The following is a 26,457-nucleotide window of genomic DNA, read 5'->3' on the forward strand; positions in this document are numbered from 1 at the left end:
TGTATTTATGAGGAAGTAACTGAAAGTTTTGTTCATTCTAAGTTTCAATCCATTGATTTGAGTTTGTTAGATTTATTATACCAGGGGTATATTAGTTTATCCTAAGTTAGGTTTTTCAGGATTCTGCAAAGTCATAAAACCTCTGAAATCCCCCATTTAGACCAATAGTAGCTGCAGTTAATAAATAGTAGCTGCAGATTGTGGGAAGACTGAAATCATTCTGGTGTAGCTTAATTTCATGTTAAACCCTTTGATATAAAAATCTGAATTTTATTTGAAAGATTCTTGGGCCTTTTTAGACTTGTATAATATTGAAGGTTTGGAAAGTAGGCTTGTTGTTTTAGACATAATATCTGTTTACACCAGTATTATTCTAGAGATGGCTATAGATTTCTTCAGGAAATATTTATCTAATTTTATAAGTTTAGATAATATATATATTAATACTACTTGTTTATTATTAGATTTGGTTTTGAGTAATAGCATGTTTATATTCAGAGGGATCATTTATTAGAAAAAGAACTGGGTAGCTAAGGGAGCTACAGTGGCCCAAGTTTTTGCCAATATTGTTATGAATTGTGGCAATAACACTTTTGGTTAAGCATTCTCTTTATCATGTTAGCTTGTACTGCAGCCAAAACAATGGTTTATTTTTTATTTTGGAATGGAGCTGAAGAAGAAGAATTTATTAAGCTTTTTGCTTATTTAAATAATAGTACTAATTTTCTTATATTCACAATAGGAAACGTAGGTGATACGGTTGATTTTTTTAGACATGACTATCATGTTGAATAAGTCAAATCAATGTTTTTATAGTACCATTTATAGGAATACGGCCTTTGCTAACAATTATTAGAATTGTCAAAAAAACATCCCTGGTTTATGAAGCATAATGTATGAATAGAGGTTATTTTGAAAGGTTTTAGATCCTATTATTTCTGAAGTTACAGAAAATAAGTGGTTAAGTTCCATCCTATTTTAAGAAAGGGTTTTCTTAGTAATGCAAGTCAAATTATCACAAATAGCAAATTTTTTTTGGGAGATTTCCCTGTTCCTGTAACTTAAGATGTGACCTGTGTTAAAAATATTATGATTAGTAACTGGAAAGTAATGCTTGGAAATGTAGATTTATCTAAAATTATTGGTGAAAAAAAACAAGTTATGTTTATAAATGTACCACTAACATTAAATCATTAATGGAAAAAACATAATTTGGTTACTACCGTACATGTTGGTCCCTTAGGTACTTATAGGTACAATAAATGTAAATATTGTAGGTTTATTAATGAAGGTTTGAGTTTTATTTTAATCCATAATGGTAAATAAATATTTTGGAAAGGTAGATTTATGATTGATTCGATGGGAGTGGTCTATATTGCCATTTGTTGTTGCTGCAAAGGCTTTTACAGAGGTAAAACACCAGGAAGTTCTTGTAGAGAATGTATGAGCATAATTTGGTTATAAAAATACTCTGGCTAAACACACTGCTAGTTGTGCTGATTTTAAGAAATTTGTTTATGTAATCTGTTTTATAGAGATTGCATCTTTGAATGGTGATATTAATACTAAAGTGGAATGTTCATAGGTTCATTGGTTCATAGGTTGGTACTAGGCTATTGACCCTAGGGCCAATACAAGCCTAGCCATAACAATTTTTAGCAGGGCGACTGACGTGATCCCTGGGGTGAATTTCCTATCACACATTCAATCGTCATAGTTCCTTTTGAAGAGGGCCAAGGAGGTGCTCTGCTTGACATGTATGGGCAGTCTATTCCAGAGTATGGGGAGTCTCTGGGTCAGGAACCTATCCCACCAGCATGTTTTGTTCATTGTGATGACAAGGTTTAGATCCCTGGAACATGTGGCTCTGAGGGATTGGGATTTCTTTAAGTGGAGCATGTCCAGCAGCTCAGGGTTTGACATGGCCCTGTATGTTAAGCAGAGATCACCTCTGAGTAGACGATATGCCACAGAGTATATCTGGAGATTTTTAGATGGTCAGCATAGGGCATCTGCTTTAGGCCTGTGATTCTTTTAGTGAGGTATTTCTGCGGTCTTTCCAGCTGTTGCAGATGTCTTGTGGGGTAAATACCAAATGGGGCATTGTACTCTATAATGGGTCTAATGAGGGATGAGTACAGTGGGACAATGACCTCCTTTTTTCTGGATGAAAAGCCCTTAGTGATGAGGTGTGCCACATAGAATGATTTCCTGACTGTTGTGGCGATGTGGTTATCAAAGGTGAGACCACTATCCACCTGTGTCCCTAAGTCTCTCATCACACTTTCAGTGTTTAGTGTACAGCCTCCTATGTGGTAATTCATGGTACATGGTTTTTCCCAAAGGGGATAACTATACCTTTCTTGGCATTAAGCTTGAGCCCATGGCTCTGGCACCAAGCATCTGTTTCTGTAAGGCCCTTTTGTAGAATATCCACATAATTTGGGGATTCAGTAATGGCTCCCAGTTTGCAGTCATCTGCGAACTTTGTTAGCCAGAGTCCCTTAGTGTTGGCCTGTACTTCAGAGAAGTAGATGCCAAACAAGAGCGGTCCCAGGACTGAACCCTGAGGTACTCCACTTGTCATTTGTCTAGAGCTGGATTTGGAGTCGGCTACTTTTACAGTCTGAGTTCTGTCAGTAAGCCAGTTGGCAACCCATCAAGTGATGTAGGGATTTATGCCCAGCTTAGTAAGTTTATCTATGATTCCAGAGTGGGGGATGGTGTTGAAGGCCTTGGCAAGGTCCAGATAGGCTGTTTGGACCACCTTACCCTTGTCCACTGCTCTGGAGACTGATTTGAAGATGTCAATCAGGTTCAGGAGACAAGATTGGCCCTTCATGAACCCAAACTGGGTGGGGTCCAGTGTTTGAAGGTTGCCAATGTCTTTGTTTATAAGTTCCATGATAATGCATTCCATGCCCTTGCAGATCAGACTGGTCAGACTGATGGGATGGTAGTTCCCAGGATCCAAGGTGGATCCCCCCTTGTGGAGTGGGATAACTGTAGCTGTGCGCCACTCAGTGGGCATGAAGCCTGAGGTGAGGCTATGATTAAACATGACACTTAGGTGAGGTGCCAGTTCATTTTGTAGTTCATGTAGTACACAGCCCGGGATGCCATATTCTTAGCTTTGAAGAGTGTGGTTTCGACCTGTGTGGTCATGATTACCGGAATTTGGCAATCTTTTGGTATTGAGATGGACCCTTTAGGGGTGAGAGGGGGTGAAGTTAGCACTAAATCGATCTGCCAGTATATTGGCAATATCCTTGGGATTAGTATATTTAATGCCATTCTGTTGTAGCTCAGAGCAGATCTGAGCATTGCCATTTAGATTCTTGACATAACTATAGAATGCCTTGTGGTTGTCTTTGGAATCTTTGGCAATTTTATTTTCGTAACTAGCTTTGGAGGATTTTATGAGGGATCTCAGCTTCTTACTGAGGCTGGTAATGGAGTTTTTTGCATCCTGGGATTTTCCTCTTTTCTGCAACAGCTTCTTCCTTCTGTTGTATAGTTTGTTTATGGCAGGAGACCACCAGGTTGGCTTTCTTTTTTTGGAGGACAGCGTCTTGGTTCTATTTGGGATGGCACAATTCATGCACGAGTGGATGTGTTTGTACAGTGCCTTAGTGTAGGACTCAGCAGTCGAACTTTCAGCTCCCATCTGCATGGGTGTCATGAAGTTTGTCACTTCTGACTTGCGTAGCATGAAGTTGGCTTTGGAGAAGTTTTTTACGGAGGTTTCCTTACTGGGGGGTGGGGGTGGGATGTGGATGCCAAGAGCGATTTGCTTATGGTCAGATCTGACCAATGAGGGGCTGACCACTGGTGTAGAGCATCTATCTCCCATGTTGGTAATGACCAGGTCTAGGATATTGGAGCTCCTGGTGGGACAATGGATTAACTGATCCAGGGTTTTGGAATTTATGAATTCCAAGAACTGTTGGGAAAAGGTGTTGATACCCAAGTAGTTTTCCCACTTAATGGCAGGGTAGTTAAAATCACCCAGTATTAGGGTGTTTGGTTGTATCTTAATATTTTCCAGTATGTTTAGAAAGGTGTAGTGAGAATCTTGGGGCATGGTGGGGGATCTGTAGCAAGCTACAATTTGGATTGCAGTCTTACCTTGTGTTAGTTGCACCTGGAGAATTTCAGATGCATTGTGTTGGGCAACTAGCCTGGAGGTGTGAATATCCTTGGTGAATATGGACACTCCTCCTCCTTTAGTGTTTCGGTCTTGGTTTGGTGGTCAAAAAGTGTGGTAAGAGTTGTAGCCTGGTATTGCAGAGGTGCTCTCTGGAGCCTTGATCCAGGTCTCAGTTACTGCACAGATATCGATGTTCTCCATTTTTAGGAGTGCCTCGAGAGAGTGTATTTTGAGAGTTAGACTTCTAGCATTGAGAGAGAACTACTAGATAGAACAACTAGAATGTAAAGAAGTTTATTGGCAAATTTCTTTGAATGCAGGTAAAACACCTAGACTAAATGAGACAGTCGATATTAAATGTCTCTTGAAGTCGCAGAGGAAAAAGAAGTTATGTACTCATCACAACATTCCATCTGTGTGACCCATTTTCATTCTTCCTCAGCTTATGGGTTTGGATCAGAACCCTTGGATCCTACTCAGCTGTTGCTAAAGCTTGTGGCAACCAAAAACTCTCTAGCTTCTCCTTTATCCATAATGCACCAACCCCAAGTACCTCAGATCTTGTTTGCTGACTTTAGCAGAAAAAAATATTAGCAGTCTTATAGTAAAGAGACAATATCCAGAGCTCAATATCAGGGAATTGACATCCCCAAACCACTCACTCTTCCAGTAGTTTTCAAAGGATGGGCGTTGGAAGATGGAGGTGAGGAAGAATGAAAACAGACAACACAGATGGAGCGTTATGGTGAGTACATAACTTCTTTATCTGATGCTGCCAATTTTCATTCTGTCCTCAAGTTTTGGGACAGAGTTCCCAGCTACCTAAAATCACAGGTGGACTCAAAGAAAGGTATTCCTGAGCACCATTGAACCAAATGATAATATACCTCTGGAGACCAGATCCAATTTGTAATGAGTAACAAAGATATGGGGAGTAGCCCAAGTTGCTGCTGCACATATGTCATCCATGGATACTTTGGATTGAAAAGCTGAAGAAGTCTCCATGGATTTAGTTGAATGAGCGTGCAACGGTTTTGATAAGGCAATGCCCAATTTGTTATAAATAAAAGAAATACAATCAGTCAGCCATCTGACTAAAGTTACTTTAGCAAATGGTTTCCCCAACTTTATTTCTGAAAATGAAACAAATAATTGGTCAGTTTTCCTGATGTGTTCTGTTGTATGTAGATAAAAGCATAATTGCCTGTGAACATCCAATAAGTGTAAGATGTGTTCGCCATTGTTAGCAAATTTAGGAAAGAATACTGGCCAGTTAATGGACTGATTGATATTAGATTCTGATACCACCTTAGGGAGAAAGGATGCATTGGTTCGCAATGTAACTTTATCCTTGTGAAAGATCAAGTATGGTCGCTTTGACGATCAGGTTTGAATATCTAAAATTCATCTGGCAGAAGTAATGGCTACTAGCAATGTTGTTTTCCAAGAAAGATATTTAAGGTCACACCTAGCTGCTGGTTCGAAGGGGGGGAGTGGATAAGTGCTTGCAGTATCAGATTTTGATCCCATGGTGGAGCAGGATCTTTAACAGGAGGCCTTAAAAGAAGAGTGACTTACAAAAAGGCTTTGCAGAGCTTATGAGAGGCAACAGAAGTACCTTCAAATCCAATGTGAAAATTCAATATTGCTGCTAATCGGACCTTAACTGTCGAGAAACTAGCCCCTTCTTTGAAAAGTACAGCCAAAAGTTCAAGGATGTTATGTAGAGGAGCTGAAAAAGGATCAACATTATTTTCATGTGCCCTTTACTGAAGTAGAGTTTACATGTAGAAGGTTTATGGGAAGATAAAATTATGTGTCGGATAGGGGAAGAGAGCATAGGTTGTCTAGCTATTAATGGAATTGGAGGTCAGGTGATCAGACTGAGGCTTGGTATATCTGGATAGATATAGATCATACCTGTTCAGTGAGACAGGAGGTCTGGAGTTGGATCCAGAATCCAAGGTTCGAGAAGTAAGTGAGGCCAAAGGAATGGGAGCTAAATCTGTCGAGGTCAGTAAGGTGCAATGAGGATGACTTTTCTTTTCAACATGGCAGCTTTCTGAAGGAATTTTAGAATTAACAGAATTGGTGGGTAAGCATAAAGTAAACTGCGGGGGGCCTATCATGAAGTAGAGCATCCCTTGGTGATTTCCCCCTATGGGGGGATTAGGGAAAAGTGGCTGTTGCATTTGTTGTTTAGGGGAGATGCAAAAAGATTGCAGCAAGGCTGGCCCCACTTGTGGAAAATCATTTATGTCATGTTGCTAAGAGACCACTCTTGAGGTAGAGGAATACCTCTGCTCAGTTTGTCTGCTATCACATTGGACTTCCCTGGAATATACATTGCTATAAGAAAGCAGTTGATGAGATCGCTCATTGCCTCACCTTGAGCCCTCCTCAACACAAAGGGTAAGATCTGGTCCCTCTTTGTTTGATGATATACCAAACTACTGGCATATTGTCCATTTGAATTGCAATTGTCCCTGAGGGGCGGGTATCTTGAAGAGCATGCAATGCTAAAAGCACTGTTCTCATCTCTAGGACATTGATATGCAAGTTAGCCTCTTCAGGTGACCAAGTGCCTTGGACTGTTTTCCCCAGATAATGTCCCTCACCCTAACTGGGAAGCATCCATAGTCACTATGGCCTTGGGCTGATGGGGAATGAAAGGATGGCCTTGTAGAACCTGATCTGACTGAACACACAACCTGAGATCTCTCTTGTGTGTGTGGGTGATACATATTGGTGTTGACATGGGTTGGTAGAGTATCGACCATTGTGTTGCTAGCATCCACTGCAAAATCCTCATGTAAAATCTGGCTAATGATACTAGAGTTATAGCCACTGCCACTGAACCAAGAGCTTGAAGAACCAAATGGGCTGAAATCCTGGTACTGCAGATTATTTTTCTGACATGTGATCTTATTGTCTGAACTCTTGAGGGAGGTAGTGAATGTATGGTTTATTTTGTGTTGAGAAGTGTACCTATGAATTCTAAACCTTGAGTTGGCTCTAGTTGAGAGTTTTCATAATTTACAGTTATCCCTAGAAGAGAACATGTCTGGAGAACATGTCTAGAAGCTGGTCTTTTGCCTTTAACAGTTGATGCCTGGTCAGGATGAACGTAAGCCAGTCATCTAGATATGGAAACACCTGGAAACCCTGCACTCTCAAGTGAGCTGTAACTAATGCCATGCACTTGGTAAACACCCTGGGGGGGCTGTGGTGATACCAAAGGGCAAAACTCTGAACTGGTAATAACTGGCAGTCAGCCAGAAGTGTAAGTACCTTCTGGATCATCTGTTTATCTTTATGTGAAAGTATGCATTCTGAAGGTCTATCGAGCACATCCAGTCATCCTTGCCCAAAAAGGGAAGAATGGACTGAACTGTGACAATCCGGAACTTGGCATGTTGAACTGACTTCTTTAAGTTGCTGAGATCCAGAACTGGTCTCCAGTCCCCTGATTTCTTTGACACCTAAAGCAATCTTGAGTAAGTACTGGATTCTATCTGGTCTGGCGGGACCTCCTGGATGACTCTTTTTTTCTAGCAGCCTTTGTACCTGAATTACTGATGTTTTCCTCTGACTGGGTGGAATACCAGGGATTTTTCTTGAAGCTGGAGAAGGAAGGGGAAAAATGGTATTATATAACCTTTGGAAATGATACTCTGCACCCAAGCATCTATTATTATTTCTAGCCAGGTTCAGGAATGCTGGAAGGGTCTGCCAAAGAATGACCCTTGGTTTTGCAGGCCACATTTGCCACAGGGGTGGTGTCTACTATTGGAGTTCCCCCTCTACCTCTGCGGAAACTACCTCCACATGTGTCTTGAAAAGGTCAATGGGACTTTTTCAGCCACATTTTTCCACTACTTCATTGATTCCTGTAAAATGATCTTTGAGGGGTGGAAAATGTAAGACCATGGCAGACAGGGTCTTTCCATCCTTTTCTCACCTAGGTGATGTGTCTTTTACCTTGAGGCCAAACAAAGATGTGCCATCAAAAGAGGCAGTGAAGTACGAAGAATTGAAGGGCTCTGCAAAATCACATAAGCAAATCCAGGTGTGCCTCCTTATGGAAACGCCTGAACCAGCTGCCTTTCAGGTTCCTTCGGCTACATGTGAAATGAGCCTCATGGAAGAATTGGAAATCGATTGTAGGGTAGCCAACTGAGAAGTCACAGATGCTTGCACTTTTTCAGAAATGGATCCTGAGAGGGTGTCAGAAAGTTTCTTAATCAGGTCTCTGTAACCTGGTGAAATGTGCCAGATAGTTCAGTGACCTTAAGATGAACTACTTGTTGGGGAGATGAACAGTGGCACTCTTCTCAGCAAGTTCCTTCTTAGTGGCTGCCACTATGACCATGGCATCAACAGGTACCCCTTTTACCCAAAACTGCTTATCCTCCGGTGCTGCCATTATTTTGTCAGGTCTCCAAGGTATTGTTTTAATGGTATCGGGATCCTTCCATACCCACCAACAGATCAACTCAATGAACTCATTGGTGGGCGGAGTCACCCAAGAGGTAGAAGGGCTGGTACCAAAAGCCTCCAAGAATACAGACTCCTCAGACAAAAGGTTGCTGGACTTCCAGCCACCTCTCTGTTTTAGGATTTCAAGGGTGTCTCTAAATGAGACATCTTCAGGAGGTGACCATGGGGACCATTCACCTTCATCAAAGTCTGTATCTTCTATGATAGACTCCTCTGGGGAGTCCAATTGCTTCCTCATGCATGTCCTTTTCTTAGGGACCTCCTCAGTGAGATGCTCTGGGGAGGTATCAGAAGAAGTCAGGACACCCTGTTGGGAAGCCTGGGGTTTCGGTACCAGCTGTCCCTGTGGAAAAAAAGGGTGAGACTCCAAGTACTGAGATGTCAAGGCTGCCCATTGAGGATCCAAGGGGGTAGGAACCATCTGTGTTGCTGAGGCAGACAACTCCCTCTCCAAGGCCTCAAAGGCAGACCTTCTCAAAGAGGGATAGGAAGCCCAGATCTGAAAAGGAAAGCTTTTGGACCAATGTCACTCCCTGCTCTGAGGAAAATCCCCCCTGAGGCAGAAGCTGTTAATGAACTTACACTTGTCAAGGCTCTGAGACACAGGGACAGCTCTGATAACTTCAGAGTCAACCCCAGCATCTCTGATCTGACAGGGAAGCCTCTGCTCTGAGAGGTTTCTTGCATCTGACTGAACCAAAGTGCTCAGAGCAAACCTCAGATCCAAGGATAAGCATATCCTCAGATCCGAGGCACATGGAGCTGGGCAGCTCAGATCCAAGAACTCTGAGACCATGGAAGGAGTCAGAGAAGGAACAGGTAGCAGGGATGTAGTGGAAGACTGGACCTCCTGACCCAAAGGGGTAGGAGCTGAAGAAACACCTGTGAGACTCTGAGCAGGGAAAATTAACCTCCTCACCAATCTTTACACATCTTCTTCTGTTAGACTTCTGGAAGAGCGAGTGGAAATTATCAAAGGGACCTAGATCTTTCCAAAAAGGGGGAAGGAACCCTTGAGGGAACTGGGTCCACTGAAGGAGAGTATCTGGTCCTTGGGAGGTAAGAGATATTGAGGCTGAATCAGATGATTTTTGCAACAGAGCCGAAGAAGTTGGATCCAACAAATCTTTCTTCTTTAGTTTCATATTCGATGTTGAGGTTGGATCTGATGAATCTCTTTCCTTTTGCTTCAGATCTGAGGTTGAGGTCTTATCTGACAGTTTAGACTTTTTTCTTGTAGAATCCAAAGGGGAGTTCAGATCGGAAGGAGGTCTTTTCTTTAACTGCTCCAAAGTATTGGAAGAGAATGTAGAAGGGCTCAGCAAAGAAGAGTTAGGCTTTTTAATTTCTCAGGTGACATAGCTTTGCATACAGTGGCAAATTAGATTTGAGGTACTTGGGGTTGGTGCACTGTGGGTAAGGGAGAAGTTTAGGAGTTTTTGGTTGCTATGAGCTTTAGCAATGGTCAAATCAGATCTGAGAGATCAGATCCAAACTCATAAGTTGAGGACGGAATGAAAATTGACAACATCAGATTATAAATTTTAATGTAGGTCTTTATCTAATTAGTAATTTATTTTTACTTGTATTTGTTTCTTTTAAGGAGTGATTTTGTCTAACAGGCTCCCTATTGAAATGTCGGTACTCAAAATGCCGAGCACAGACAAGCTGAAAAAAAAAAGACTGAAAACACAGCAGAAGAGCAAATTTCAAAAATTGTTGTTCTCCTTTAAACTTCTTCATAGCACACTTATCAAACAATCATCTTTGCAGGAGGCAAGACCCTCCCCCCATTCCCCTGCTAAAGTAAATGTATACACTTCAAATTCTTTTCTCTCTGGTATTCAGAAATCTTGCCCAAGTACTGCGCTACCATTCACTCCACTCAGACTGGATTTATCTGATCAGCTTACTTAGGTTTATAGGTAAGTACTATCCTAACTGCCCTTGTGGGCCATTTTAAGACTAGGCAATTTCCCTCAATGTTGGGAATCAAACCATGCACCTTGTGAACCATTATTCTAACCCCAAAATGCATTCAGCAAGAGAGCGCTTTGACTATCTAAATCTGATTCATATCTATACATATGCACGCATGTGTGCACTCTCATGTATGTGAGATAACCAGTTAAATATGTAGTAGTCTTGTCTGGAATAAAATATCTTGTACTTTGGGTTTATGGAATGAGTTTCTGGATGCTTTGTGAAGCTACTGCTCCTCAACGGAGGTCCTTAATCCCTGTATATAGGACACCTCATTTATTACATAAAACAGAACTCCATATACACTCCATTTATTTATTTTTTAACCCGTGTATTTTAAGTATGAATTATATTTCAGATTAATTTCAATGGGCTTTAGGAATTTTCCACAGGTCTTTATAAATGAGGTACTGTCTGTGATGGATGGATTTCTACTCTAACTCTGAAGTGCTTTTTAATCTTTTTTAGTAGTGAAAATTAAGTTGTCTGTCATTGTAGTGGTATAGTGAGGGTTATATTAATATCTGTCAATTTTACGGTTTATAAAAATCACCAACAAAACAGGTCCACTAGGTACCACATTAAATAGCCTTTACTAAAATACTAAAGATTAATGTGTTTCACATTCACTGAAGAATAAATGTTTTATCAAGTTTAACTAAATAAAACTTTTCATTCAATTTTTTAAAATACAAATGATCAAAGTACATTTATAGGTTCATAGGTGATTACTAAGCTAATAGCCCTAAAGGTCCTTTGCTTCCCAGACTTAATGGACAGGTTATGATACCACTCATTTTATAGGAGGTGTAACTTGAACAAGAGTGGTTAAGCATTTATATGCTTCTTCTTTCTAACAGGGACATGAGTGGCAGACAACCAGTAAATTAATGATTCCTCATTGTTGCAGAAAAATAGTATGTCTCATGTTTATGTTTCACTAAATATATAATGACATATTTTTTTCACAAATGAGTCAAATAAAATGTTTATGATATGTTTATGTCGAAGGAAACTGGAAAATATAGGCATAATTATCCAAGATACATATTTTTATATGATTTAATTAGTAGCCGTATATTTTTAAGTGCCATACAATTGCATTTTCTCTATTAGCAAACAATAGTGTATTGACAAACAGTTGAAGGCAAAGTAAGTGCTGAAGGAGTTAAGGGATGTTATGTTATGTTATGGTGGAAAGTCTAGTTTCAAAAAGTTAATGAATTGTGGCAGTTATCCCTGGAAACCAGATTAATCAACATTTGCCTTCTGGCCTTCTCAGGTTGGAGGATGAGCTTTGCAAGGCTCTCTGTGAGACAGTCTGGACTAGTACTGAATGTTAAAAGGCTGAAGTACAATAAATTTTAACACAGGTGGTTCGTGTTTTAAAATGCATATTTGTGAAGTGTTCACATGAAGCCCTAAGTGAGAATTTCAAGGGTTAATAATATTTTAAAATACACTGATTTGCTAAAAGTAATGTAATGTCACAATTCTGGATGTAGTTAACTGATAAAAAAGTATATAAATCTGATTCTGAAGATATTAGCAGGCAGTCTCCCAGCACTGTTTATGAAATAAACAAGTACTTTGCACATCCTGATGTGTCATTCTTGACTGAGTCAGAAGGTAAACATTCTTTATTATTTAATAATTGTGCTTTACCATTTGGTGCCATAACTTGGATTTTGAATGTTGAGGAACACACTACAAGGGCAAAACACAAAAAGTTATTCTGTGAATTCAAACTGCTTTGTATGAAATAGTCAGCGACTCAAATATCTAATTATTCAGGCTGTGCAAATATGCCAGACTGGGTAGGAAAACTGATTTGTAGAAATTTTTTTATAGATAACTGTAGTTAAAAGAGCAGAATGAGTGAATAACTGTTTTGTTGAATGACTGAGTTTCCTTGACAGGGTTTATGTAAACCCGATGGAAAATATGGAAATGTTATTAATGTGTACGCACACATGACAAAAAGAAATTAGTGCAAGGAGGTGGCTTGTCGAGGGCGGTACCCTCAAGAGACAAGACTAAAAGGTAAGAGGTATGAGAGATATTGCCTGTTGTTAAATGTATGAGTGAGGAAAAGTTAAATTAAATTCATGAGCCCATAGTATGCTGGGACATAGGTGTGTACAGGTAAATCAGATTCATGAGTACATAGCATGCTGAGAGTGGTCAGTTCTGGACACAGTACCTAACCATCCCATTTTCCTGATTACAATGCTGCAGTTGTAAATTTTGAGCTGAGAACAGGACGAAAGCAAGGGGGTACTATGGGAAAAGGCTGATCGATACCCTTCCTCTGTCATTGCATGACAGAATCCTTACCTTTCCCTCTCTGAATGGGGTGTGCTTTGGTGGAGTTATTTTTGCCAAATTACCATGATCCAGGATCCACAAGGTAAGTCTTAATAGGGGAAATAGGAACAACATTAAGTAGGCATGATCAAATCCCTGCAAAGGGGACACCTGTGTATTTTATGTATCACAATTATGGGAAAAAAATTGTAAGTATTTACATGAGTGGTTTCAGCTCACAAAAAAAATTGCCCTGCTGAAGTATTTCCATTATATGGTACTTAAGGATAAATTAGGAAATGTGAGGAGTATTTTGGAAGAAAAGAAAAATAAAACAAGTGGGGAACAATGCGCAGTTTTTTATTCCTGGTATATCAAAGTCCTTAAAAGGAAAATGAATCAGCATTAAGAGGATTACAGGATACTAATAAAAAGTTACTACAACACGTAAAAGAGGTTAAAAAACCAGTACAGACCAGTAAAAAGAGATCCGTTTATCCTGTATTGGCAGGTCTGGAAAAAAACTGGGGATGGCCAAAAAGCAGAGACTTCAAAAGAGAATGATAATCCTCCAGTAGCTACTACACCCCATGCCCGTCTGCTCCACTACACTTGGCTCCTGTACAAGATTCCACTGTTTTTCAGATCCCGGCATTTCGGTCAACTGTCCATTGGAGGCCAGATCAGTGAAGTATTGTTTCATCTCAACCTAGTTCCCCTGTTCAACCCTCATCTTCAGAACAGACATCTGCAGGTAGAGAGGTTACTTCTTCTTTCTCTCATTTACAACAAATTCCTTCCACGCCAACAGAGCTAGTTACTAGTATTTGACACATCCATGCCTCTCTGAATGCTCTCACACAACAGGTTAAGGCAAAAGCCTATTGCCTCTGGAAAGGATTTTCTGGCATCACTCAGAAAAATATTGGGGGCCAATAATAGAGAGCTTGTTCATCACCCTTTGGCCCCTGCTGATTTGCATACTATGTCCAAAAGTTTTCCAAATATTAGAAAAAAATCTTTTAAGATTTAAAGAGGAATTAAAAACTATAATAAAATGTTACAACCCTACTTTGACAGATTTGTACCAGCTACTTTGGGTAGTCACTTCAGGTGAAATAAGAAAACAGTTACTTAAAAAGGTGAAAACAGATTTTACTCTCACAGGGAATGCCCTTATAGACAAAAGAATGAGGCTGTTAAATAAAATTACAGAAGTGTGTCAAGTTAAGACAAATTGGTCTAAGATACAAGCATTTAAAGAAAATAAAGGGGAAGCTTCTGCAGACTATTTGAGTTGTTTCAAAGCAGTGTTTGCTTGACATTCAGAAATACGAAATCCAAATGAAAAAGCAAAGCTAGCTATTGCAGCTACTTTTGTGCAAGGTCTGTAAGCCCCTGTACAAAATCAAATAAAACAAGTGCTTATAGACTGGTAGGGAAGGACTTGGAGTCCTTACTGAGTGCTGAGTATCAAACAAGAAAACAAAAGGAGAAAGGATACTGAGGATAAGCTGTTAACTTTGCAAATAAGACAGTTAAAAGCCCCAAGGGAACGAGGTAGAGGCAGGGAAAGGGGGAGAGGAGTTGCTAAGGGGTTTAGTAAAAGTGATGGTCGAGGGGAACAAGGTACAGCTGGTTGGCAACAATGAGTTGACAGTACCCCTTGACCCATCTGATGGATCTTGCTTCAATTGTGGTAAAGCAGGACACTGAAGAGGACAATGACCACACAAGTGAAAGCAGAGAGTCCAAGATATGTGGACTGAGTGGCACCTAAATTATAACAATACTGCGTTTCCTCCACCTCCTCAAATTGGAAGGAGCCAAAAACACTGTAATGACTATGTCAAAATAATGGAACAAAAATAAATCTTAATCCTCTGCTGCCAGTAGAGCAAATGGGACCCTATGTTAGGGTAAACATAAATTCAAAGAAAATTCCTTTCCTGGTGGACACTGGAGCCAATAAATTGGTATAAAAAGTTACTTCAGATACTTAGATACCGGTATAAAAACATAAAGTAAAAGCGGTTGGAGTAGCAAATGCTACTGTTAAATATTCTGTTTCAGAGCTTATACCCATTTCTTTAGAAGCTATTGAGAAAAAACATTATTTTCTTCTGAGAACTACTGCACTGGTGAACCTGCTGGAAAAAGATCTGTTATGCAAACTGGGATGCACTATTTACTGTACACCAGAAGGAGTGTATTTGAATGTCCTAACAAAATCAGAGGAAAAAATGTTAACAGTCTTAGCACAAGCTGAGAAAGACCCTGTTAAAGGTATAAAACAGCTGAAAAGCTGTTGCAGCAGGTTCCTGCTAAATTATGGGCTAAACATGCTAATAACGTATGTATATTAAAATGTGCATGACAAGGAAAAATAGAATTGAACCCATCTAAACCTCTCCCTAGACCTAGAGTTATGCAGTATCCACTCCAACCAGAGGCAGAGCAGGAAATTAAACCTGTGATTCAGTCTTTAATGCAACAAGGAATAATAGTACCAACTAAAAGATTTTGTAATACTTCTATTGTCCCTTTAAACAATCCGAAAAAAAAACACATCGTTTTTTGCAAGATTTGAGGGCTGTAAACAATGCAATATTACCAACTTTTCCTGTGGTTCCAAATCCAGCAACAATACTGAGTTGCATACCACCTACAGCAAAATATTTTTCTATGACAGATCTGTGTTCAGCATTCTTTTCTATACCTAGCAGGTAGACAAGCAGTATACTTGGACATGGTTACCAAAGGAATACACTAAATCTCCTTTACTAATTCTAAAAAAAATTTTGGAAGATGTGACATTTCCAGGTGGGTCTTTGTTAGTGCAATACATAAATAACTTACAAATAACATCTGATTCTTTTCAGCATTGTCAGCATGATACAATACACCTTTTAACTATTCTTGCAGATAAAGGACATAAGGTGTCAATTTATTTATTTATTTATTTACATTTGTTGACCAGGAGTGTTCGACTGGACGTAGGTCCATTTTCAGTGGAGGCCCAGGGAGAAAAGCTCCACAGTTAAAATATACAGACAGTAGTTACATTGGATTTACATAGCGGTTAACAATTTGATTAACATAGCAATTAATTACAAACATAGTTACAGATGAAGAACATAGTACATCAGTAGACAACTAGAATCTTTATCTGCGAAGTACATAACAGACATTAACAATTGTTACAATAAGAAGTTCCTGCTGTATAATAAGTAGTAGGCTTATGAGCATCCGAGCTTGCTATAATCAAGGTAGTTAGTGGGGTGGAAAGAAAGGTAGTGGGTTGATGGGGTGGGTGATATTAGAGTGGAAGTTGCAAGGGCATAGCCAACATGTTTTTAGGTGCGATTTTAGTAATTGGGTGCATGATGGTACGGAGGTAATTGTGGGTGGGAGGGAGTTCCATAATTTGGCTATGGTGCAAGAGAATAGTGCTTCACCAGCAGAGTTATTGGCTTTAGTGATCTGCAAGTGATTTTTGTTGATGGATCTTAGTGGTCTGGTGGTGCGATAGGGTTGGAGTAGATTCTGGAGGGATGGGACATTTAGTGGATGGTTTACTAGTTTGTGGGTGAATGAGAGTTGATACCATTGAAGGAGGTGAGGGAGTTCAAGCCAGCCCTTTCAGCAAGTGAGAGACAGTGGTGACTACGGAAGGATGCCCCTGTGGCGAATTTGGAGATTTTGTTGTATCAGGTCTCTAGCTTGTTTAGATTGCATTGCTTTAGGTTGGTATATATTGGAGAGGCATAAAGTAGGGTGGAGATAAGGTGGGAATTTGCTACTGAAATATTTGCTGCTTTGGTGAGAAGTTGCTTATTTCTGTATAACGCTCCTAGTTTATTGTGGACTTTTTTCAAGAAAACTCTTTGTCATTTTTCATCACACAAAGACAAAAGTCTTTGTCTTTTTCTTTTGTCAAGAAAAAAGTTGCAGCTATGGTCATCTCAGGTACATTATCTTGGTCATCTGATATCTCAGTGAAGAAAGCAAATGCTACCATCTTGTATTGAGGCAATAGCTAAAGCCCCATGACCAACTACACAGCATTAGCTTAAATCTTTCTTAGGTATGACAGGATATTGTAGACAATGAATTTCTAACTATGCAGAAATTGTTAAACTTATAACAAATCTCTTAAAACAGGATACACCAGACCCCTCCCTTAAAATAGTAAAAAAAAAAAAAATTCATTTAAAAATTTAAAGCAAACTTTAGCTACTGCCCCGCTTTAGGGTTGCAAGATTATGGAAAGACTTTCATTTTATTTTGTCACGAAAATATGGATTTGCTCATGGAGTGCTTGCACAAGAACATGGGGACAACTATCATACATTCCCTTATTACAGTTCAGCACTTGACTCTTTTGCGAAGGGATTTCTGCCAAGTTGAAGGGCAGGGGCTGCTGCTGCCATTCTAGCTGATCTTGCATAATCATTGGAGCTCAGGCAAAATTATACAGTTGCCATCCCTCATTCTTTATCAACCTCTCTCGAATGCACATCTAACAAAATATAAATTGACTCCTCTTTCTGATCCATCTATTTGTCTCATACCCTTTCCTGTTATAAATCCTGCATCTTTATTACCTACTGCTGTGTGTGTGTGTGTGTGTGTGTGTGTGTGTGTGTGTGTGTGTGTGTGTGTGTGTGTGTGTGTGTGTGTGTGTGTGTGTGTGTGTGCTGTTTTCTCCTATGAATATTTTAAAGGCCACTCCTATACTTAATGCTAAACTAAATCTGTTTGTGGATAGTTCCTGTGGAAAAATTCAAAATGAAAGTTTGGTTGCAGAAATATCCATCTGCACCAGTACCAAATTTTTGTTCCAACAAAGACTAGAGGATGTATATTCTGCCCTAGTAGCTGAGTTAGTGGTACTGCAAAGAGCTTGTGAGTTATCCAAAGACAAAGTTGCAAATGTTTACACAAATAGTGACTATGCTTTTTGTGTTGTACATGACTTTGGGGAATACATTGGAAATAGAGAAGGCTCTTAACTTCAGCAGGGATTCAGACTAAAATTTCTTTCTGTATCAATGCTCATTTACATGCTCTTATGTTACCTAAAAAATTAGCAGTACTCGAATGTAGTGCCCATCAAAAGGGTGTAGATACTATTTCAGATCAAGCTCCAAAGCAACTTGGAAAAGGACTTTTTGCAAAACTCTATGGAATAGCAAAAACCACCAAATTGTCAGTCGCCAAAACAATCGTAGGAAATGTTTAACAGAAAAACATTAAAAGCATCCACAGTTAAGCGTTTTCATCTTTTTGCTACAAAGACATCATCAAAACTCTGAATGCAACTCAAACTAGCTCCATTTTAAAATGATGCAAATACAGACACACCTCTAAAGCAAACCAACCATCACAAATTAGCGATGTAATCAGTAAAGAAAAAAATTCTTAAAAGTGAACACAGACTCAGCTGAGTTATGTAACTATCCCAGAATTAATTATCCTGATGTCAACATCAGAAAAGGTGCCAAAGAAGAGTTTTCATCTAGCATCTACAGGAAGACAATGTATTGCAATATATTTATTTTCTTTACCAGCTGCCACCCCCCCATCAGAAGAAGAGTGTCATCAAGAACCAGTACATAAGGGCTTCCCATTTGACGTCAGATTTCACAGTGGCTGGAGTAATTTGAGAAGTTATGATCCATGTTTTTGGACAGTGGATACCCCCCTTTCCTCTTGGATTCCATAAGAGAGGAAATATGGGCTGAGAGTAAGCACAAATATGCCCCAATTATCAGGAGTTGATTAAGTCAAGTAATAAGAAAGGACAATCATTCTGACGGTGAGGGTCATAGCAATGTGGTCCTGCACTATACACCAGATATCAAGGACAGTGAGGAAATTTTATGTAAGAATTGGTCCTTGTTGCAAAGTGACGAAAGCACCAAAAACATTTTCCCTGTATTACCATATTTTACATACAAAAATAAACGAAATATAACATCCCTTTTAGAGAAGCCCATTGATCACTGTGCTGGACTTTTATCCACTAATAAATGTGAGCATTTCCATCAATGCCCCTACATTATACACTGTGTAATGGCCCTTTATTAGGGCAATTTCATATGGCTGGCCACAGTAGAAAGTTTACTTGTTCTTCCCAAGAGTTATTTACATGGTTACCTGTGCATCATGACCCACTTTTTACGTGGGTAGAACTAAAAACGCCTTAAATAGGCACATTTATCAACATGAGAAGCAGAGTCCTATTTGGTTTGCTGGCTCACTTTTAGCGTGTTCTACAAAAAAAAATGTGTTTGATACTCTAGGAAAAAAATGTCTAAAGATAGCTAGATACAGCAGGTTGAATCTCACATTTGCTTCTCGGCATTCCCTGGTTGCTGGTATAAATTTGCTTCTCTTCTGCCTGGGGTACACTGCATAATCATTTTCCACAAACACTCTGCCGTCTCTAAATTTAATATCTTCCCTTCTGCCACAGATTTGTCAAGATCAACTCTTTCGGCTGGCATGATTGTATATTCACTAATATAGGTCTTGGCTGCTTTCTAATGACTAGGTTTGGAACATACACTTTAAGTACCCTTTCTATTAATAAATCCTGCTGTGGAACACCATTCCAGTTTCTTCTCTGCACTTTCATAAAATCAATGCATTCTGTTCTTTTCAGGTTTTTCTGGTACAGTAGAAAATTTCAGGTTATCTCTTCATGCTCTGTCTTCTAACTCTTACATTTCAGAAACAGTGCTTTTTGAGAAGACCCATACTAATCCAACCTTTTGTTCACTTCACCCTCTGATTTTTATAGCTTTATCAGTTCATTGAATAGCTAGTCAAGCTTATTCTTTTTTTCAGCCTTTTGTTATTTGAGTTGATATATTCATTCAGTGTTTCATTTATTTTAATCACATCTGAGTACATTTTATTTATTTTTCCTCAAAATTACTGGAAGTCATGTCATGAACCAAAGCTGGAGCTTGGATTGCTTTTTGCTGAACATTCTGAACAGCATGATTCTTCGCATCCAGTGTTTTTTCTTCACCTTTTCTGGTTGATTTTCTTTCTGTTTTTAATAAAATTCTTCCTTGCAGGCATCCAGACAGTGTGCTTACTAGCCAGTAACTGAATTTTACCTAAGCTGGCCCTTACTTCTCAGTTTCTGTTTTCACAATGGGAAAGGTGAAATTAAGCTGTTCATCAGTGTCCAAGCATCCTGGAAACTGAACCTTTTTACATCTTTGAGATAACATCTGCTTTGCAATATTGTAATTGTTAATGTTACAAATTATTTTTATTTTCCATTAACAGTTTATGTACAAAGAGGATTTATGTATTTTGTTGAAAAGTCACTCAGTCACAAAACCTGTAGCTTTGTTCTGTGTCAGGTTTAGATGAGTACTTTGGAAGTGTCTCATTGTTCTTTCAGTACAAGATCATCAGGCAACGCTGGTAAAGAAGCTGTGCATTCTTGGAGATGGATATATATACATTATCAGGCATGTAGAGTAAAACTGCTTGTTTTAGTGTTTTTAGTTGTTTTTCTATAATATATTCCATACTGCTTTTGTGTGATGGAATGTAATAGTGGTGGCAAAACATAATACACTCGTATAAAAAATATAAACTACAAAAATATTTTGCCAGATCAATTCATATGAAAAAGTATAGTTAAAATGCTGCCTACCTTAGTGCTGTAAACCTATCAGATGAAATAAATTGATTATTCTGCAACACAAATAGGAAGAGAAACTATGCTGTTAAATTACATGCAGCATAGACAAGAGTAAAAGTGGGAAACTGTCTTTGTAAACTATGATGTCTGTCATTTGCTGTTATAATAATGTTGATATGTACCAGTGATTCTGAAACTTTAGCACACTTCACACTAGAGTCTTCTTATTGAGGTAGATGAGACCTATATGGAAGAATTAAATATGCCAAGGTTAGAGGTAGATGAGGCTCAATTACTAAAAGTTAGGACAGGAGGAGATGAGATAAAATGGTAATGTATAACCAGTCAACAGGAAAGTCCCCGGGAATAGATGGCATTCCTGTGAAAGTTTGGAATCTAGGAGGGAAAAAATTGATAAAGATTTAGAAGGTTTTATTTAACAAAATTTTAACAGGAGGAGAAGCACCAACATCCTGGAAAAAAGCTGTGGTGGCTGTAATACCTAAAGAGGATAAAGACACATCAGATCCAGCTTCATACTTGACCATTTCAATCCTAAACTATGATTATAAAGTGTTTATGGCTATAATGGCTTAAAGAATGGCAAAGTTGATGCCAAAATTGATAGGCATGAATTAGTGTGGCTTTGTGAAGGAGAGGCAAACACTTGACAACATTAACAGAACACTGATGATCCAGAGGAAACCTGAATGTCCTGTTCAATCACAGCCTCACCTCAGGCTTTGTCCCCACCAAATGGCGCACTGCTATAGTCATCCCTCTCCACAAAGGAGGAGCAACTACAGACCCTGGGAACTATCATCCCATTAGCCTGACAAGTCTGATATGCAAAGCTATGGAACGCATCATCATAGACCTAATAAACAAGGCTATAGGGAATCTCCAAACTCTGGATCCCACACAGTTTGGTTTTGTGAAGTGTAGATCATGCCTGCTCAACTTGGTTGTCTTCTTTGAGTCAGTCACGAGAGCTTTACATGAAGGCAAGGTGGTTCATACAGCCTACCTTGATCTGGCCAAGGTCTTTGATTTGATTTGACTCAGGAATCATAGAAAAACTCACTAAGCTAGGCATCAATTCCTATATCACTAGGTGGGTTGCAAACTGGCTCACAGATAGAACCAACAGTGTGAAAGTAGCTGACTCCAAGTCAGACTGCTGACCAGTCACGAGTGGAGTCCCACAGGGATCGGTCCTGGGTCCTCTCCTGCTTGGTATTTACTTCTCAGAAGTCTAGTCCAACATGAAGGGACTCTGGCTGACAAAGTTCATAAATGATTACAAGTTGGGAGCCATTATTAACTCCCCAAGTGATGCTGACATCCCACAGAAAGGCCTCACTCAGACCAACAACTGGTGTCAGAACCATGGTCTTCAGCTCAATGCCAAAAAATGTCTCATCATCCCCCTTGGGAAAAACCCGGTTCCCATGAATTACCACATCAGTGGTAGTCCACTGAACACAGAAGGTGTTATTAGAGATCTGGGAACACAGGTTGACAGCAACCTCTCTTTTAATCACTACACTGCCACTATGGTCAGAAAGTCCTTCTATGTGGCACATCTCATTACTAAGGGTTTTGCATCCAGGAAGAAAGAGGTCATTGTCTCCCTCTACTCTTCCCTCATTAGGCCAGTCATTGAGTACAATGCCCCATTTGGCATGTACCTCACTAGACACCTGCAACAACTGGAGAGGCCACAAAAGTACGTCACAAAGAGGATCTTAGGCCTTAAACACATGTCCTACGTGGACAGACTCAAAAAACTCCAACTATTCTCTGTCTCATTTTGCCTACTTAGAGGTGATCTCTGATTGACTTATAAAGACATGTCTGACCCAGCTCTGTTAGAAATGCTACATCTAAAGAAATCCCAATCCCTCCGCACCACATGCTCCAGAAACCTCAATCTCATTACCACAAGCAACAGAATGTGCTGGACGGACAGGTTCATAACCCAGAGACTGCCCATGCTATGGAGTAGACTTCTCATACATGTCAAACAGAGCACCTCACTAGCCCTCTTCAAGAGAAATCTTGATGAGTGGATGGGAAATAGAAAATTCACCCCTGGGATAACTCCAGTGGCTTTACTCAGCAAAAGCACTGGAAACTAAGGTCGGGTGGCACGTTGCCAGGGTAATCCTATGGGCTAGTCTTGTAAATGTTCCAGGGTCATTCGCGTAGTACACACCTATGAACCTATGTAAGAAAATACCTGGCCTCCAATGGACAGTTGACTGAAAATACCTGTTGATGGGTCTTGATGCAGAGAAAAAATTTGTCAGAGTAAGCTCGGAGTTTATGAGCGGGGCAATGGAAGTATTTGCATACTCTGATAAAATTATAAGATTGATTAGGAGAATATATGAGGGATTGGAGGTGAAAATTAAAGTGGGTGGGTTCTTCTCTGATAATTTCTGTCTATCCTCTCTCTATTAAAATCTTATCCACCCTCCCATTTCTCTCTATCCCCACCAGTAATACTCACAACACCACCCTCTTTTCCACTATCAAAAAGTACTTAAAAAAAAACCACTGCACCAAACCTTCACCTGAATACCGCAGGATAGCTGTCGATGTCCTGGCATAACCTGTCTCAATACTCAGTAATAGTTCAATCAGTGAAAACTGCATGCCAGTTATCTGGAAATCAATCATACATTATATCTCTTCACAAAAGATGATCAGCCACAGACCTCTCCAACTACTTCCCCATAGCAATTATCTTCCCTCTGTCCAAAATATTAGAAAGATATGTACATTCCCAACTCCTAACCCATCACATAAACAACAACCTACTCTCCCTCACATAATATAGTTTTCAACCTCATCACAGCACAACAGTCCTCCTTAATTTCTGTGAAACCATAAATACCAAGAGAAACAATGGTAACCTAGTCTCCTCCCTTTTCTTGGATTTGTCAAAAGCATTGTACACAGTATCTCTTTCTTGGCTCTGTAGCAATCTCTCCAACAGATAGACAATAAAATAGAATCAGAACCTATCCCTCTTCCTCCTCATTACCGTCAGTGTACATCAAGGATCAATTCCAGGCCCAGTACTTTTCAATATCTTCACAAACAACCTGCATAAACCCAGCAAACCTGCCTCAATAGTACAATAAGCTGACAATGTCACAATCATCTGCCCAGTCCCAAACCTTCAACTACTTCAACAAATGATTCAGGACTCCTTCACCTCCATAGAATCCTTGCCCAAAGCTCACTAGTTAATCTTGAATTACAAAAAACAAAATGAATACTGTTCACACCCAGATCTCTTTCAACAACCAGTATATCTTTTAGACATACCTCAACACCACCACCAAAGAAACCATTACAGAAATTAAACTTCTACAAATCATAATAGATAATAATCTAAATTTTTACTAGCACATCAATCAGGCCATTAAGAAATGTTACCAAAAACTGAGCTTCCCCTACCAGAGCAAACACACAAACTCTTCAAGAAATACCTTAGGATCACCCTACCTTCTCCTCTCCCTTCTCCATGCATCATCCATATTAACTAACATTCAAGCCACCCCTACTAAATAGAGGCATGCTTTAACAAAATAGCCAAATTTGTATCTAACACATTTTACTGTATGCACCACTGCATAGCACGAAAACAGCTCAACTGGCTTGAGCTACCTAATCACCTTTAATTCATTCGCCTTCAAACTGCCCACAAAATAATGCATACGTTGTAGACATGTCCTTCTCTGCAAAGCATTCTCAAGCATTACACTCCACCACATTGTCTTCACTCAGGTAAAAAAAAGCCTTCTAATCACTTCAAAATCCCACAATACAGCAGGAGATTTACTATACTCATCGTATGTCACAGGACAGTGGAACTCCATGCCTATCCCACTAAAACAGGATAGCTGTGCAGCAAGCTTTAAACACAAACAGCACCTAAACTCCTCATGGCTCTGCTCATGCTCACACCCTGAATAATAGCTCTCTCTCTTCTCATATCTCTAGATTCTTTCACCAACCCCTATCTACATACATACATAAAAATATTCCAAGCACAGGCATCAATGCCCTTCTAGCCTGCCAATATACCAAAACACTTGTCACCATAAAAAGTGTCCAAGTTGTTCTTAAAAATATCTAAACTAGTACTTGCTTTAATGTAATTTGGTAGGCTGTTCCAATCATCAGCTGCTGTCTCAGAGAACCAATTAGTACACTTCTCAATCCTATAGAATCTTCTACATAGGCTGTCTGATGATTCTCTAGTACTTCCTGATAACCCCAAACATTCCAAGAGGTAGTTGTCCCTAAATGCCCTATATACCAGAATAAGGTCTCCTCTTAAATATCTGTATGAGACACTGTACATGTATAGATATTTTAGTTTCATGCCCTTGGTATATTTCCATTGCACTCTTTCCAGTTTACTCATGCTTGTTTTGTTATATGGTTTCCATATTGTTATTCCATACTCATGTTTGGGTCTAGTGCAACTAACAAACAATGATTTCACCATTTCTTATTTCCCATACTTTCTAAATCTTTTTATACAACCTATAGTTCTATATACAACCTATAGTTCTATACCTATCATCAACCAATTTACCAACTATCTCTCTCTTATCTGTAGAATCATTCACCCACCCCACCCAACATCGACCAAGTCTCTTCAGAATACTACCTATTCTTATCGGCACTCCTCTGCTGCATGCCTACCTCTCTCTGTTGTTTTTATCTTCTTCACTTCTCACTCTGTTCCCAGGCTAACTTACCCAACCCTACAGTGTGTATCATCTATTTTATACAACTTCTAACATCCAGCTATATTCATCCTTCCTCTGGAGACTATTCTGTAAATAATGTAGATACATTTCTATATACATTTATAACTGTATATCACTGTAAATCACTGCTATGTAAATGCTATTTGTATATTACTCTTTAACTCCCTTACATAAATCAATCTGTATAACCTTGTGTCAAGACTGTAATAGCTCATTTTCATTGTTAATTAACTAATTTTATTCTCTGTAATTATTTTGTAACTTTTATAACTTTTCATAATTTACATATTGGAGCTTGTCTCCACAGAAAATGGGCCTGTGTGCCCAGTCAGACATTCCCAATAAACAAAAAGCAGTAGGTAAATATTGACACTATAGCCCCAAGGTTAGCATATTTATTTATCTTGGATGTGTGTGTGGGGTACATGAAGTGCAGCCTTCTGCAAAAACAGGCATTATTACACACCACTTTACACTAATTGTGATAATAACTCATTATTTCATGATGACTATTACAGATATGTGATGACAGTGTTTCTAATTTCAGCACTTTTACTTCAGTGTCACTATGTGATATAGTTGAATGTTGTGATATATTATAACTAGTCTTTGTGTGATACTGTTGAATGTTGTGATGTCTATGGACTGATCAATTAAAAAAAAAAAAAAAACACTTACCAGCTCCTCATTGTTGGTAGGTGGTTCACTTGTGTAACCATATGGTGTTAAAATCTGCTGGCCATAAGAGTGGATAGAAAAATAGCCTAAAATGTCACTCTTCCTCCTTTTCAGAAAGTCACTCACTGCTTTAGTCTCTGGTTCTGATGCTGGTCCAAAGCCACAGAACATTGTACTGCAGCAGTTATATGATCCTCCAACAGCTAAAGTGAAAAAAAAAGTTCAGAACCATTCATTTAGTGAGAGTTCGGTACGAATCATTACACAAATTTAAAATGGCCTTTTCTTGGCAAATGCTATTATGCTGCATTTTAATTTTTGATGAAATAGGAATCTAAAACATTTCAAAAATATACTCCAAATTCACAAGA

General features: G+C 39.2%; 1 protein-coding gene across 1 annotated transcript in view; it reads right to left on the reverse strand.

Moving 5' to 3' along the window:
- LOC122793700 (carboxypeptidase O-like) overlaps nt 1–26,457 on the reverse strand; it is a 254,733-nt gene that overhangs the window by 53,991 nt on the left and 174,285 nt on the right. Inside the window, exon 7 of the mRNA XM_044061919.1 lies at nt 26,087–26,289. Coding sequence (XP_043917854.1) covers nt 26,087–26,289 — 203 coding nt within the window. The remainder of the gene's footprint in view (nt 1–26,086; nt 26,290–26,457) is intronic.

Source organism: Protopterus annectens, chromosome 2.part0, assembly GCF_019279795.1.
Source record: "Protopterus annectens isolate FY-2018-M chromosome 2.part0, PAN1.0, whole genome shotgun sequence".
NCBI lineage: Eukaryota > Metazoa > Chordata > Ceratodontiformes > Protopteridae > Protopterus > Protopterus annectens.